Source organism: Tenrec ecaudatus, chromosome 16 (assembly GCF_050624435.1).
Source record: "Tenrec ecaudatus isolate mTenEca1 chromosome 16, mTenEca1.hap1, whole genome shotgun sequence".
In the NCBI taxonomy this organism is placed as follows: domain Eukaryota; kingdom Metazoa; phylum Chordata; class Mammalia; order Afrosoricida; family Tenrecidae; genus Tenrec; species Tenrec ecaudatus.
The window spans coordinates 111,452,329-111,469,562 of NC_134545.1; the positions used below are offsets into that span (position 1 = coordinate 111,452,329).

General features: G+C 56.2%; 1 protein-coding gene across 1 annotated transcript in view; it reads right to left on the reverse strand.

The window, feature by feature from the left end:
• TCERG1L (transcription elongation regulator 1 like) overlaps positions 1-17,234 on the reverse strand; it is a 142,465-nt gene that overhangs the window by 19,482 nt on the left and 105,749 nt on the right. Inside the window, exons 7-8 of the mRNA XM_075534820.1 lie at positions 10,553-10,707; positions 4,405-4,474 (exon numbers count right to left, since the gene is read on the reverse strand). Coding sequence (XP_075390935.1) covers positions 4,405-4,474; positions 10,553-10,707 — 225 coding nt within the window. The remainder of the gene's footprint in view (positions 1-4,404; positions 4,475-10,552; positions 10,708-17,234) is intronic.

The following is a 17,234-nucleotide window of genomic DNA, read 5'->3' on the forward strand; positions in this document are numbered from 1 at the left end:
TGGGCAGCTCTCCTCTGTCCGTAACATCCCCCAGGAGTGGGAAGCTTTAGGGTACTTTGCCGTGACAAGACTCATCCCATCTGAAAGGCATCTTCTGGGATTGCCTGGTCTGCTTTCTGTCTCCTTGGCTTCCCTCTGCCTGTCCCGTCTCTCAGCTGGCTCATCTGTCCTCTCCAAGAGGATCTAGTCCCTTACTCGTCACCACCGAAGCAGAGGCTGACCTGTGGTCCACGCCACTCTGCCCTTCAGCCCTTCCCTCGGACACATTCACAGTCAGAGTCTGAACGAACCGGACAGATGGACCCACTGTGGTGAGATGGACTCATCACACTCCCCGCCATCAGAGTGACCCTCCAGGACCGGGTGGACCAGCCCGCATGGGCTTCTGAGACGACCACTCTCTATGAAAGCCCTGTCCTTCTCCTGAGGATCGGCTGGTGGTTTCAAACAGCTGACCCTGGGGTTAGCAGCCCACTGGGTAATCACTGCACCAGCAGGGCTCCCAGCTGTTGATCAGAGCAGGAGGCAAATGCCTGCATCTTCCCAGGGACCTCAATTCCTGTGAGCACATGCCCCAGGGCGCAGAGAAGCAGCGAGGTTTTCAGGGATCAGACTTGTGAGGAGCATGAGGTCATGAGGTGCTGTGGAATGCATGCCACTGCTGGGGGTGTCTCCGCACCCCTGGGGTGGGGGGTATGCCTCTGATCCTCTGACAAGTCAGAAGCCCTCGGCATGCAGGTGACCTTGATTGGATGGAAAGATTTATGATGGCAGACCTCATTTCTGGAAAAGAAGCAACCCAGCAAAGGCCGCAGAGCCACTGCCCTCAGCCCAACAGAGGCCAGAGAGGGAGGCCACCCCACGCTCACTGCCCTCGGGGGCACCTGGAGCTGCAGCAGCCTCCCTGCCACAGTTGCCATCCCTATCCTGGTGGCCAGGTTTCTGGTGGCCACTTGCTTGTCACTGGGGGAGGAGGAGGGGCCCGCCCCTGGCCCACGTGGTCAGTGAGTGGGGAGCCGCTGGGGGTAGGATTGATTCCCTAGGCTCCTATTTTACAGGCTGTTCTGTACCTGAAACCAGGAGCGGTAACTGGATTCAGACTCACCTGGGGGTACCGCGGGCGTGTGTGGGGGGAATGGGGCGCTAACAGCAGGACAACAAGAAAGAAGAACATCATCTGAAATCAATTACGGTGCCAGTGGTACAACGTGCCGTCACACGCTCAGACTACGGAGCTGATGTGTGAATTATACGGCGACAAGAAGAGCCAGAAGGAGGCCCAAGTGCAGACAACCGAAGGTCACAGCTCTGGCTGCTCAAGAGAGGTGGTCCTCAGGGGTCCAAGCTGCACCGAGGAAGTAAGGCTTGGCAGGCTACTTCTGAGAGTGAGCACTGAGACTCGATCACAGGGCTCCAGCTGCTGGTGGTGGGGATGATGCAGGGCCGGGCCCCATCTGCTTTGTGAGGGCCTCAGCGAGTCCCATGGTGGACAGCACTTCAGTCCATTGCGCAAGTCTCAGGACTGGACAGGTTTCACATAGTTCTGCATGGACTAGAACCAGTCCCAGGGCTGGACAGTGATCATTCTCTTGTGTAAATCCTAGGACTGGGCAGTGTTTCGCACAGCGGTGTGTGGATCTGAATGAGTCTCATGGGTAGACAGTGGTCATTCAGTTGCACACATCTCCAGGCTGGACTCTTTACCATAGTTGTGTGTGTCTGGACGAGTCTCGGGGTTGAGCCGGTTCCCAGCTGCTGGGCTGGGTTGTACCATTAGAAGGCCGCTAGCCATCGCGGCGGCCAGGACGGAGGCCTCCTCTGTCCGGCTCAGACAGAGGGGGTGATGTGAGAGCTCACTCTCAGGGATGGGGTGGCTTCCCGAAACACCAGGGCTTCACAATCTCTTTGGAAGAGAAGACAAACGGCAGCCCCTCCAGTTCAGCCCAACAAGACGCCGTGCTGCTGGCTGCCCAGCTCCTCGTGGGCGGAGGCTGACCACAGATCCCACACAGGAAGCCTTGATGGCAGGTGCCCAGGCCCATGCCATTTATGGGCCCGCAGGCCTCTCTGCATGACCACACTACCCACGAAGAGCATGAATTATGCACACAGAACAACTTACAGGGGAAGTGGCCATGAATAATTTGTTGACCATGCCTGTCCCTGACCCCAGAGATGGTCTACCCCGGGTGAGATGGTGTACCTAGCCAGTGGAGTGACCCCAAAATGGACCAGCATCCCGGCACTGATCTTGAGCTGAGAGAACCTTGTTGGCATCCCAGAGCAGCGGAGGGAGTGTGTTAGGGCAGTTTAACTTGGCGACCATGCCCACAGCCACACTATTTTATCGGGTTTTCAAAGCAATGAACTCACACTTTCTGAATCATTAATTTTCCTTCTAGAAATAATGTGTGCAGAAAGAAGGGGAGTCCCTGAAGTTTGGGGGGGACAGTAGGCAATGCCTCCTGGGCCCTGGAGGGGGCAACATCCTGTTCTACCAGCATGTTCTAATAAATAGTAACTAAGCACCTGGGTGCTTGGAAGTATGCGGGCACATGAAACCTGCGTTTCATGGTGGTTGGAAGCATTTCGGAGACACGTCATCCTCCCTGGCACTTTCCCCCTCCCCGGCCATGTTGGCCTCGGGCTCATTTGGGCTGAGCAGTTTGCGCAGTTCAGTATGGGGGTCTGGGGCAGGGAGCCGAGGCCCTGGGGGCCATGCTGCGTCTTCCTACATGTCTGGTTCCCTGCCCACCTGGATGTGACTGCGGACAGGCCCTCCACGGCAGGCGGGTTATAACTGCTTCCGGAGGAGGAAAAACGGTCTTATTTCTGCCAGGAAGACAGGTCAAACTGTGACTGATTCCAGCAGCCCCGCGGGGTCCCTGAGCTCTTAGTCCATATGCCAGAGTCCATTACGCAGAATGCAGCACAGCCGCTCACAGGCAGCGGCAACGTGAACAGCTTGATAATGCCCTTTGGCCAAGAAGGATGGGGAGGGCCGACTGCGGGGCCACGCAGTGGGCAGCAGGGAGGGCTGGCTCACACAGTGGCTTTGGGCACTGCTGGGCACGTGGAGATCAAAACCAATAGGCATGGTTTGGATACATTGCTCACTCCACCTGCCCGGAGGCATGATGGGCATGTGACACACACACATTTTACATGCTCGCTCCCCCATCTCCCTCGCTCTCACTCTCTCTGCCTCTCTGGGAAGCACAGCTGCCCACCCGAAAGCCGAGGGGCCATTCAGTGAGGGCGCACCATGAAACACCACATCTGCTTGGGGTTCCTGCCCCACAATGGACCATTCAGGCAGTGGTTGCCAGGCAGTGTCCTTGGTTGGTAGCAGCTGCCCACTACTGCCCACCAACGACAGTACCACAGAATCAGGAGCCCAGATGGAATCGGAGTACATGGTCAGACATGCATAGGGGTAACCAAGACTTCCCCTATACAGCTCACCCCCTCCACTGTGTCTCAGCCAGTGCATCTGTCAATCAAACTCCGTCGCTTGGTTCAGACTGTTGGTTCCCATTCACCATGCCCCCCACAACAATGGGCTTTTGAATTTGTAAATTAAATCCCCACACGGGGCATGGAGGGGACTCAGAAGCTGGTTGACAATGGAAAGAAAGGTCATGGAACTTTTATGTGCACTTTTTGAGCCTCTCATCCATATATATCCAAAGAAACCAACTCCCTGCCATCGAGCCGATGCCGACTCCCCGCAATGCTACAGGACCGGGTGGAACTGCCCCCGGGCCTTTCTGAACTTGTCACTCTTCACAGGAGTGGAAAGCCTCATCTTTCTCCCTTGGAGCAGCTGGAGGTTTCGAATTGCTGCCCATGCCATGTCCCAAGGGCTTATCATTGCATCTCTACCCACCATTCTTGCACATCACATAAGGATGTGATGAAAAACACTTCTGTGCTAACCTAAAGGCTGGCAGTTCGAGTCCAGCCACTGCTCAGTGGGAGGAAGAGGAGGCTGTCTGCTTCCATGAAGATGGCAGACTCAATCACCCATGGGGGCTGCCTCCTCTGTCCCACAGGGTCGTGGGGAGTCAACACTGGCTCCCCTCCAGGCAGGGAGGTGCTTGGAAGTTCTGCCCCCATTTCATAGATGAGAGCCCATGCCGGATACGGACAACTCTGCTACACACTGGCCCCCAGCTCTCACTCAGAGCCGCAGCCTCTGCAGGGATGAGCAGGGTCCCTGGTGGGGCCAAGCCTGGTTACCACACAGGGTGCCTAGACCCTGGGCTACTGCTTGGATGGGGACCCAGGGCAGGTCCTGAGACCCCACAGACAAGCCACAGTGACCATCATGAGGGGCACTTGGGGGATGCTTGGGGATTGGGGACACCCAGGGGGTGCCTGAGGATATGGCTACTCACTCACCGGTTCCTCTTGGTCTTCACTGTCTGGTCCTCACCATCGTCCTCAGAGCTGGAGCCCTCGCTGGGGTCAGCTGAAAGACAGGTGTGAAGAGTAGAGGTCAGCCACACCATTGGGCCCTCACCTTGGACTGGCCTGCACACAGACGCCTCCCCAAGAGGTCCATCCCTCTGCCTCCACAGACGCTGCACAGGCAGGGAGCCCCCAAACTCAGCCACCTCTCCCTGAACCACCACCAACAACCTCTGCAGAAAAGTAAAATGGCACTGGGGGCTGGGCTGCTGACTGCAAGGCCAGAGGTTCAAACCTACCAGCCTGCCCGAGGGTGAAAGGTGAGATTGCCTGCTCAAACCCCAAGCCCCACCCGATAGAAGTGTGACCTTGAGTATGTGAATTACCCTTGAAGAAGACAGTCTCCTCCTGGACAATGGTGTGAAGAGGCTGTATTCGGCAGAACTGAGCCCCCGAAAGACCGGGTCCTAATCCCGGGTCCCATGGCCATGTTGTGAGATGGCAGTCGGGCCCAGCATTCCTGGGCAGCGTAGGTTTGCTCGTCAGCTGACCGTGACATGAGGAGATGTTGGATGGCTCTATCGGGTGGTTGTGGGGGATCAATGTAATCCAGGGAGTCTACCATCAGAGGACTCCATTGGAAGACTGGGGTGGGCTTCCTGTGATGCAAGGGTGCTTAGTGGCAGACAGTGGCACTGGGTGGCACAACCTCAGTCTGCATGCTGAGCCAGTCCTCAGGGAGGCCGGCTTCTATGACGAGGAATGGAGGAGGTCGGATTAACAACCAACAACACAGCCCTGCCCACTCAACGCGAGGACCGGAGTGCTCGCAGTGGAAGATCAAGGACTGCAGCCTTCAGCATGGATGTCGACTCCGTGAAAGGAAGACCCCCGTCCTCACTGCTGGGCCAATAGCGAACAATGTGATAAAGACAGAAAAGACTGGGATCATCCAGGGGCTCATCTTTCTTGGAGGCACTATCAATATTCGTGGAAACAGCAGCCCAGAAGAGTAAGTCTCCTTGGGTAAGTCTGCTTCATGAGACCTCTTTCACGTGTTGACCAGCAAGGATGTCCCTGTGAGGACTGAGGTGGCCCGGCCCCAGGCCCTGGGCTCTCTATCACCTCTTAGCCATGGGATGTTAGATATTGACAAGAGAGTAGAAAGAACAGCTTTCTTAGAAGAAGCACAGTCAGAACACTCCTTGGAACCGAGGGTGGGGAGACTTCAGCTCGTGTGCTTTGGATGAGCTGTCAGGAGAGACCAGTTTCTAGAGACTTCGGGCTTACTAAAATGAGAGGGCAGTGAGGCCGGGGGAGAGATGGCCAGAGGAGAATGATGGACACAGTCACCGCAAAGGAAGCTGAACTAGAACAATGGCCAGGATGGTGTGTGCAGGAAGTGTTTTATTCTGTTGATTGGATGGGACCTCACACCATGGGCTGGTCGATGGGGCTCCCTGTAATTACAGGCATGCTTATCACTAGATGATACCATTGGCTGGTCGGGGTGGGCTCAATGTAGTCTTGGGGGTCTTTGTAGTGGCACAGAGAAGGGGAGGACCAGTCAGGGAGAGATTGGAAGGTGCAGCATTCTGGCTGTGGCAGAGGAGGAGGGGCATGCATCAGCCCATGTGAGAAGCCCCTAGATGCCGCCAGGAAGGTATAGGAGCCTCCAGAGAGAAGCAGCCCCACCACCACCTTGCTGTGGTGAGGACCCCCACACCCCCTCTTCTCCTCTGCCTTCCCAGAGCTGGGTCTCCCTTGTGGGCCCTGTAGGAGAAAGGAAGCAGGCAGAGAGAAAGGTGGGGAGGTGGTGTGTACTCCCTCTTGGTCTCCAATGTCTCCTCCTTCCTTGTCCCCGCTGGCCCTGCCCCTCTGGGAAGGGAAAGGAACAGGCCCCTAAGACTGGACTGTGACTGTCCGGGGAGAACCCCCATAGAGCACACGGACAGGAGGGGAAGGCTGAGGATAGTGAGGAGGAGGGGGCTCCTCTGAAGTAGAAGTATGTGACAGCTGAGACCACCGAGTGAAGCGATGCAGGGGCCATGTGACTGTGAGGGCTTCCTGGCTCACTGTGGCCCAGCAGACATTTGTTCCAGACCTGGCTGGGCTGCAAGACAATGAGGGAGGCGTATCCCACCACCCCTCACCCCCGCCTCCTTGCATGAATTCCCTAACCGGGTGCAGGGCAAGGAAAGGGCATGCAGTCCTCGTTGGCTGAATGATGAACAGCTTGGCACTTTTGGCAGTTCCCAGGCCGGGCCTGTGCTGTGGCTGCCCACCCTTTCAGTTTAGCTCCCGAGCCTCATGAGCATAAAACCCTTGAGCACTCGTGCACGCACACACACGCACACACACGCACACACACACGCATGCACACACACGCACCACCGAGGGCCAGGCTGCACTTCAAGGCGCTGGCAGCTTGCAGAATTGATTTACCCCCTGTGCCTCTTGAAAATAATGAGCATCAACCAGGACGCGTCCCTGCCGCCACTTGCGCCGGAATCAGGCATGCGCTCTCGCCCACATCAGCAGAGCCTCTCAGGACCCATGGAGGGAGACGGCATTCTCCTCTGAGATCTCCCGCCCCCCGAGCCTGCTCTTGTCATAATTAGGGTCAAGTCATTTGTTGAGTCTTGATGGATGGCCAGCCAAGAGAGACGACATCAACGGTGCCAGCAGGTCACAGGCTCCGGCCCCCTAATCGCTCGTTAATCCTCCACCAACGCCTGCTGCCCTAATTGCTGTGCCGCAATGCCCTCTGGGTAGGTCACAGCAAATTAGAAGATCAAGACTTCAATATCAATTCTGCACTGACAGTCATGGGACGCAAGGTGGAGGTTCAAATCTGCCAGCTGCTCGAGAGAAAGAGCGAGACGAGGTTGGCTGCCCCCATGAAGATGCAGTCTAAGGAGCCTGGCAGTCACTCCCTGCCATTGAGGGGATGCTGACTCCAGGACTCTGAAACTCTCTGGGTCAGCTCTACCCTGGCCTGCAGACTGGTCGTCACTCTTTATGGGAGTAGAAAGCCCTTTCTCCCATGGAGCGGCTGTTGGTTTCGAACTTCGGAACTTGTGGTCAGCAGTCCAACCCGTAACCACAATGCCACCAGGGCTCCTCAGAAAGCCTCTGGAGGGTCCTCTCAGAGTTGGGGTGGACCCCGTGGCAATGGGCTTGGGTGTTTGCCCTGTCCACAGGAAGTGGAGAAGGGGACTCATTTGAATATCTTAAAACTCAGAAATAGAGGATCTGGTTTGAGGCAGCCCCTTGCCTCTATAAATGGCAGTGCTGAGTGTCCCCAGCTGTTGGGCGGACGCTGACTCATAGTGAGCCCATGGGGACAGTGCTCCGTCTCTGGCCCTCTCTTGGCTGGTCTTCCTCTTTTTTGCTGACTCGATCCTTTATCGCTATAGAAAGAGGCCAGGTGAAAATGTGACTGAATTGCACGCATCTAAATGTATGCCTGCCTCGTCCCGAGGGCCGCCGGTGGAGAGCTGAGCCGAGGAGGGTCTGTCAGGCTGTCCCGTCCTGGGCCCGTGGGTTTACATTTAGAGCTCAGTGCTTTGAAGTATAAAGTGGGGTCCTGTGGGAACAAGCTGGGGCATGGCCCTCTTACCGGGTGCCCCAGCTCCCTGCCCTCCACCCTGTGGTTGTCCTCTGACCACTTGGAAAAGCAGGTGACCAAGTGAGAGCAGCGGAGGACACGGCCCTGCTACTGCCCAGACCTGGGCTGATGGGTCCACGCAATCTTCATTTAGAAATGAGAGAGTGTGCGTGCCCTGAGTTTTAATGAACGCATTTCTCTCTCATCCCTACCAATTCTTTGAAGGGGGAAAAAAAATGAAAGAGCACCCAATTATCTGCAGGATGGTAAGCTGGAGAGGGCCACGGGGGCCTGCCTGCACCATGGCCTTTCCACAAGCCAAGGGACGCACAGCCCTTCTGAGTCCCCCTCAGGGGTGGAAGGTGGAGCTATCTCCATTCTCCTGCCCCTGAGGGAGACCCCCAGGTGCTCCTATACCAAGGTCTGTCAGAACCTCTCAGCTTCTTCTCGGCACGCACACTCTCTGCCGTTCTGGGAGGCAGATGCTGCTTGATCAAAGAGAACTCAGAATTTTGGAAAAAATCTAATTCTGATCATCCCTGAGCACGGCTCTGCTTAAGACTGGGTTCAACAGGCTGAGGGGCGGCGAGCCTCTTGGCCGACAATCTCTGGAGCATACCCTGCTCGTCTTCAGTGTGGGAAATTCTCATCTGCAGGTGTCCTCTCTCCATCCTGCCCTTTCTAAAGCACGCAGTGTGCTCAGGGCCCTGGTGGTGCAGCAGCTGAGGTCCTGGCTGCTAACAGAAAGGGGTGTTGCCCCCTGCCCCCTGGAGAAAAAGCCTGGAAGCCTATCCTGGGATGGGGACAGTGGAGGCAGACTGTGGGGAGGGCTGTGCCATCCCAGGAGGTCACTCGGCATCAGACTCCACCCCAGGCCCCCGAACAAGAGCCCAGACCAAAGCAGAACCAGCCCCCCAACATGGGGTGGGGGGGGTCTCGATTCCCTGGGACCCAGTGGTTCCTGTGCATTTTCAAAATGGGAAGTCTTCACAGGGCAGGCAACCTCGTCTTTCTGCCATGGAGTGGTTGGGGCGTTTGAACTCCTGACCTGGTGGTTCCCAGCCTGACTCTGAGCTCAGTACTCAGCCAGGACCCCTTAAAGACCCTATGTCTTAAAGACCCAGCCAAATGCCTCTGTTCAGATGTGGGGATGGATGACATTTCTGCAGCTCTGTGGGGCATGGACTGAAACAGTACTGCAGGCTCAGTAAATACCTACCAGAGCCAGACAACACCCCCAGGACCAGCTGTGGCTGCTGCATCTGCCCTCCCCTGCTGTGGGGAATGGCCCTGCCCGCTCTTCCCTGTCCTCCTCACTGCTATTTTTAATGCTCATGACGAGGGTGCCGGGTTTTCCCAGCACAGCAGCTCATGAAAAATGTAGCAGATCTAATCGGAAAGGATCCTTTCTGAAATGGGCGAAGCTCCTCTCTGGCGCTCAGAGGGAGGAGACAGACAGGGGTGGACACAGCAACTGCTTCCTCCCAGCCGGGCCTCACGTGCCCACGCAGGAAATATCCCACCACTGTACGTGCACACACACATGCATGCACATGCACACACAGCCACATGCGTACACAAGCATACTCCTGTCTCAAGCTCCTCAAAGACCTGTACCTGCCAAGGGGCTTGCATGTGAGTCTCACATGGAAGCGAAACAGCCCCTGTTCTGTGAGCTGCTCTCTGAAGGACTCCCAGAATCCCCCTGGGACAAAGAGCGATCGCACCCACTGAAGCCAGGGGCACAGAGGCCAGCCTCTCTAAAGGACCAGTGCGTCCCTAGAAGTCCCCGCTTGGACTCACGTCCACCAGCGAGAAAAGTAGAGAACCACATCACCACATCCATGCGGGAGCAGACAGCCCTAGCTTTGTCCCAATGATCCCTGAATTCTGAGACTGAGGACACATTGCCTGATGGCCACTTTCCAATGGAAAGTACGCACCCTTCCACCTGACGTTTGCTAAGCGGCCTGTTGGCACTGTGGCTAAGCCCTCATCCAATAGCCCAGGGGTGGGCAGTTGGCTCTGGTTAAGGCTCCTGTTAAGATGCTTCAGACACCCTTGGGGCCACGCTCCTCTGGTCTCTAAGGTCACTGGGGTCAGAGGGGACTCCACAGCATGGCAATAGAAAGATAAAGTTCAATCATTGAAACCTAACAGGCTGTGGACTTCACCTTAGGTACCCGGAAAAAGTGACCAGGATAAAGCAGTCCCTGGAGCAGGCCATCATGCTTGGCAGATCAGAGAGACAGGGAGGAGAGGAAGGCCCCCGCAGATGGACAGACATGGCGGCTGCAGCAATGGGCTCACATAGTAGTCTGAGGATAACTCGGGACTATTCTGTTCTGGTTGCTGTGTGGGACAGCCTCTGCTCCAGGGCCCCCACACATGTGTCAGAGTGGAGATGGCCCATGGGGACCGTGGACTCGAAGCACCGGCCGTTTGGTGAGCAGCCCGGTGAATGCATTGTGGGGGCCACTCAGGAACGGTGACCCCTTAGCAAGGGGGTGACCCCCCCAGGCCACTCACGTGCTGAGGCCTCCAGCTTGCGCTTGTGGGGAGGGTCTTCGATGATCCTGGTGAGGTCACCACGGTTCTTAAGGTCCAGGGGCTTCTCCCAGACGGACAACTGCATGGTTGGGTTGAAGAAGAAGACCCGGTCATCTCCGGTCCAGACCACACACCTGTTCCGATGCAAAGGACATCTCAGGTAAGTGCAAAGAGGTGGAGTCACAACACGTGTCATGTGTACCCATATAATGCCCCCATCTCCCAAGTACAAAGGGAATGTACTGGCACCACGGGCCCAAGAGCCTCCCATGTGCAAAGGGGATGGGCATCCAGGCCTTGCTGCCCAGGGAGAACCCAGGTGCCTCCCCGATGCTGCCCTGTGTTACCTCCTCTTGACCTGGAGATGGACACCATGTCACCAGGGAGGAGCCGAGCTTAGCAAAGCCGAGTGGCTTCACAAGACCACAGATATCTGGGTGCTGCCTGGAGTGGAGGGGGTCAGGGGGCACAGGGCCTCTCCAATCAGCAAACTCACTGTCATTGAGTTGGTGCCAACTCACAGTGACCCTGCAGGACAGGGTAGAACTGTCCCTGTAGGTTTCTGAGACTGGGACTCTTGACAGGGGCAGAAAGTTTCACCTTGTTCCCGTGGAGCAACTGGTAGTTTTGAACCGCCGACCTGGAGGGGAGCAGCCCCACAGGTAACCATGATGCCACCAGCAGCAGTGAGATAGACTGTTCCCAGCTCAGCTGCTGATCCTGAGTCAAGCCTCTACCTGGGGCCCAGGGAAGCGGTGCCCCCAGTTTTGCTTGGATTCTGCATGTGCAGCAGGGGCGCCTATCACCCAGCAGGTCATGCAGTACCACCAGCACCTCCCTGGAGGCAGACAGACAGGTGGACAGCCTTCACTGGCAACCTCTACCAGCAGGGCCAATGCTTTGTGTTTTCCTCCATGTGAATCCAAAGCCCCCAGGAGGAATACCATGCTTTCTGAAAGACCCTCATCTGGGAAAAGTTATCAGAGGTTAGAGTAAATGACAAATGAGTTAGAGAGAGGCGAACGCCCTGACAGAAGTCGTATCCCCGCAGGCCAGAAGCAGGAGGAGGCGTCTGGATCCGGAGCCCTGACTGTGGTTCAGGGAGAAGCATGTGCCTGCCAAAGCCTGGAGATGTGAGACCGGCCTGAGGAGGCTGGTGGCCTGCAGGATGCTCCAGGTCTCAGGCACCAGCCTGGGACCACATAGGAAGCCAGGAACTGAAGGCAATGGCTCAGCTGGCCCACGGGCCCTGTTGCCAGGCCGTCCAGCTTCTCACCTCCCCCTTGACCTTCACTGACTTTCCAGTTTCCCTGGCCAAGCTCCCTGAGAAAGACATGCCCCCACCCCCCACGTCACTGACCTTCTGGAAATGGACATCATGTTTAGTAATGTGGAGGATCAGCCCCAAAGAGGAAGCCCCTCACAGAGATGGATCCACACAGGGGCTGCAAGGGCAGGCTCAGCATAGAGATGCTGTGTGATGGTGCAGGCCTGGGCAGTGTTTCCTTCTGTGGTCCCCGGGTCTCTATGGTGAGGAGCTGACAGAATGGTACCCAAACAACATCACTGGCCCTTGGAGGACCCTGAGAGGGCCTCTCCATCTCATCATCTCATGGAAGGTGGGGGGCGGGTGGAGGGATGAGAGTAGTGTCTCCTGTTATGGACCACAGACCCCACAGCCCATTCCTTCGCTAGAGGGTCAGGACTCAGGAGGAGGCTGGTCCTGGGACCCGGCGTGGTGACTCAGTACTGGGGGCCTCTCTGCACCCAGAGGGCATGCACCGCCTCCAGGACCCAGCTGGAGACCCGAACCCTTGCAGCTGTGAGTCCACGTCCTCACCTCCTGCGGAGGCAGCAGTTGCGAAGTCTTGGTGAGTGTGAACCTGGGGGATTATGCCACAAATGATGCAGTACCCGCTGCTGTGTGTGCCTGCAGAGGGAATGGGGCCACAGGACTGTAGTTGGGGGAACTGCAGCTCCCGCCCAAGGGTGCAACAGACCCTGAGAGAACCCCTCAGGCAACCCCTTCTCAGGAACCCTGCAATCCAAGGCCCTGCAAGGTGCTGAGAACCTGGGTCCAGTCATAGCACATCCACACCCCCTTTCTCCAAGAAGCCAGAGCAGCAGATGCTGGGAGGCACACAGCCCCGACATCCTCACAATCCATAGCCCCCGTGCATGGGTCCTGAGGCAGCACCCCACCCCAAGCACTTGGCAAAGAGGGTTGATGTTGGGGGATTTATTCCAACAAACTCCACATGAGGCTGGTCAGCCTGCTGCCACTGTGTGATTTGGAAAGGTTCATCCCATCTCTTGAGCAAAGAGATTTCCACCATCACAGCCCCATCACAGGGTGGGTGGGTGGGATAGGGGCTGGCCTCCAGCTTAGATTCTCCCCATGGGAGAAGCTTCATCAGTGGGAGGAGCTAGCTGCCACCATCGGGGGAGGAGCTAGCCTCCACCATCCAGTCCTCATCAGGGGGAGGAACTAGCCTTCACCATCCAGTCCTCATCAGGAGGAGGAACTAGCCTTCACCATCCAGTCCTCATCAGAGGGAGGAGCTAGCCTCCACCAGCTCATCCTCACTGCTGGGAAGACAGCCTCCTGGAATGATCTTATGTGTAAGCAACAATTGCCAACTGTCTAGCACCCGCCACCATGCTTCTAACCCGGGGGACATACGGAGCTAAGTAGGGCCGTTATAGGGGATTATTACCCAAGAGAGAGCTGAGTGACAACAATTAACATGGTTCACATTTATATCCCAGCTCCAGACTCCTCTGCTGGTGCCCTGGGGAGTCTGGTGGGACTGAACCAGAGAGTCTGTGTCAGGACAAGTAAGCATGGTTACCCCAGAGAAATCTGACCAGCCACTTGCTTTGGCTGCTCTCAACGAGGCCGCGCCAGCTGTAACATGCAAAATTAATTTTATGTGCCATTTTATGCACATTTTAAGTAATATGTATATGTTCCCCTTCTCTAATCATGCTGTATCACTTCTGGATAGCTGCCATCCTTGCCTCTCTGCCCACATCCCCAGGGATGTCACTATGCATCAGAGTTATTGAAGTCTGAGGTACAGAATGCCAAACTGCGGCCCAAACAGATCATGGTCTTGACTTACTCAAGCTTGTTGCATTTTGTGCACAAGGATTCCACAGGCATTCTGTGTACCCACCAACCACCAAGCCTTCTTGCCCCTGCATGCAGGGTAACACCATGCTCCCAGGCATTTCAATGGATCTGTTATGAATGTGAATCATCAGGCCTTTCTTCCGATGCATTCAAGCCTCTGGTTCGTGGCTGAGGTCCTAAATTAAATGCTGATGTGCATAAACTCAAAAGGAAGGAAAATGCTTCTGCTTCTTTCTCCAAGATTAGGTCTCAGCACACAGAAGAGAGAGCATACTCCTTCCCAACACACACACACACAAGCACACTTCTAAACATGCATGTACACACAGACACATATGAACACGCACACACATACGTACACATGCATGTGCCTGGTCCCTCTTGCCATCAGTTTGTCTGTCCTTGCACATCTTGTACCAGATAGTGTGTTTGGCCTGCCAGCTGAGACCTGACCTGGCTCTCTCTGAGTCCCACTTGCTCCACATGCAGGTAGCATGAGCTACCTGCCTCCAAATTGAACCAAAAAAGAGACCATTGCAAATGCCCCTCCATTCTGTGGTCTCCAAGCCCACATCTCCGATGACTACTCCCACCGGCAAGAGCTCCTAAGCAGTGGAGATCATGGATATCCTGTGATGAGGAGAGAGCTGGGTGTAGCCATGTACGGCCTTGTATGTAAGACATACCTTAGCCCTGGGTAAGGGCCACATTTGCTAACCCTGTATAGTCTCAGGGCTCCACAGGCCTTGCCATCTCTGTGGTGAAGGGCAGGCAGGTTAGAGCTGTGGCTGTAGCACTCTACTGAAGAGATCCTAAAGACCCCAGGCCCTGAGTCTGCCCACTTGCAGTCCAGGGCCACTGAGGCCACTCAGACCTGCTGACCTGCTGGAAGGGACAGCTCAGCAAGATCTGGCATCCTGAGAGTGGTGAGGACAGCACCCTCCCTGCTCCTGATGGCAGAGGGCAGGCAAGGAAGACCCTCTGCCAGGTAGACATCATCAGAGAGTGATGAGGAGCCCAGTGGGGAAGGCTTCCTCCCTGCCTCCCGCGCTGTGCTCACACAGCTACAAAGGGACAATTTAGCTGGTAATAAAACTTCAGTGAAATGTGAGTCCCTGTCATTTCACTCTTAGGGGTTCTCGTTTTTTAAACTCTCTTGCATCAATACACATCTTGAAAGGTTTTATCTATTAATCTTTGGTTAGTTCAGGCAAACTAGGCTCCCGATTTTTAAGTCATGAACAGTATCAAAAAGCCCACTAATATTGGCCTTCGCAAGTCTAAAGCCCTGCCAGCCCTCCGATGGCCAACTATGAACAAGAAAGTCGTCGTCTGGGGTCCCCATACTGCCTTCAAAAGACACAAGCCACATGAGCCTGCACTGAAGGCTCCCACAAGGACCTGCCTTTAAACTGACTTGAGACATTGCCTCTGACACTTGAGCTATAATCAATTAGAGACCTGGGCACCCTGACACCAAAGGGACTTCTCTTGCCGCTCAGTCTCCCCTGTGGGCTTCTTTGTCCGGGTTCAGATCAGCAGCAATACCTGTCCCCTAGGCCCAACACCATTTCAGGTTGCAGCCCCGGCACTGGGGGAGCCATCATGTGGGCCAGGAGCAAAGCCAGAGATGGACCCTCCCTCTCAGCTGGAGCAGCCCATCCTGGGGGGGGGGGGGTGGCTACAATGTGGCCTTAAATGGCAGCTTCCTCACAGCCTCCCCCATTTACTCGCCTGACGTGACGTTCAAAGCAGCATCCGAATCCCCTACCCACCCCTAACTCCTCACCTGTTCCTTGCCTGACATAATAAAAGGCTCAATGGCCGAAAAGGGACAGTGTGGCATTTGGCTTCTCTTCAGTGGTAAGTACCCAGAGAGGAGTGATGTTCTGCTGCCCACGAGTTTAGTGATGGCAGTGGCGTGCCAAGTGGCCCATTGCGCCCGTCACTGCAGTTTCTAGTCCCCCTTCTCTGGGCGGGGTTATCATGTGCGTTGGGGTGCGTTCCATCTTTCCGGAGGGGGCTCTGCTCAATGATGAGCAGGCTTTCACTCTCTAAAGGCGCAGCTCCTAACCAGGAAATGTCTTGTCTTCTGGGAAGTCGAGAGGCGACCAGGTTTACAAGAGGGGCGGGGCTGGGTGGGGGGGGGGTGCGCAGTCGGTGGCCCCTTCTCAACCTTGTCTGATGCTGTGCCATAGTCCTTGATGCCTGGAGACCCAGCGTGGTCTACAAGGCTTCCTTTGCACAGGCTTCATGGCGTTCTCTGCGGCCAGACCTGAGGATGCTTGTTGCCCTTGACCCAAACCACCATCCCTTTGATTAGTGCCCTAGAAAGCCAGCCGTTGGCCCCCTGGACCACCCAGGGTCCCCCAGGTTGCCCAGAATTAGAAGGCCTCCCTGCTGTATGAGGGTTCTCCAAGGCCGCCCCCAGTCCCAGCATGGTGGCCCCCCACTGGGGTCAAAACAGGCTGCCTTCGGTCCCTTCCCTGGAACGGCCCTGCAACTCAGAGAAGCGAGAGGCAGTGACCAAGAGAAAGGAGCCCCAACCCCCGAGGTGGATGGACACCGTGGCTTCCACTGTGGGCACCCATAACAAGGATGGTGCGGACTGTGCTCAGCTGGGCGGTGTTCCATTCCGCTGTGTATGAGGTCACTGTGGGTCGGAACCGCTGGATGGCACCAAACACCACCAACAACACCCTCTCCTTCAAGTAAGTCTGCCGGGCAGCAGCACAGCGCCAGGAAGCTTTTCATCTGAAAAACCGTGTCTTCCTCGCAGCTGCCAACAGGAGGTTGGTCCACGCAGAGGGCTCTGGGTCTGGGCTTCCAGGCAGGCAATGAGACGCTCACAGCAGCAGGGGAGCTAACCTAGTGGGGCGAGCTGATGCTCCTTTTGCAGCTTTGGAGCAGATCCAATGACGCTGCGCCCTTTATTTTGCCATAACAAGAGCCGCGGGCAGAGCTCGGTCCCAGTCCCAGGACAGTCCTCGGTCCTATCTGCTTTCCGAGCCAGTGTCAGCACCACCTCCTTCTGCACACAACCATCTCAACTGAGGCTTTCCCAGGACTCAGGTGTCTGGCTGAGCTCTCAACATGCAGACCCAGGTGTCACCCTGGTTTGGCCTGAGTTGGTGGCCTGGCTCTTCGATCTGGAGGGACCTCTGAGGACAAGCTGGTGCCTGGGGACTGCTGTCCAGGGTATGGGTCTTTGAGAAGAGAAGTCAGTCCCCAGTTCCCCAGCTGCAGAGAAGCCCTGGTCGCTGACAGTGATGGGCACAGAGGCCATGCTGTGATTCTGACCACACCCTCACTGCCTCGACTGACAGGGAGCCTCGGGACCTCACTTCACAAGGGACACCTTGGGGAAGCCCACTCCTGGCCTAACCTCCCCCAGCTGATCACAGGCTCACTGGCAAGGGTGCCTTCAGAGAACATGGTTGGAGTTGAAGGTTCAGGGGTTCCAAGAGGGATGTAGATGTCTGCCCAGGATTGGGTAGGGGTTGGGGGGGCTCCCATTTTTCAGCT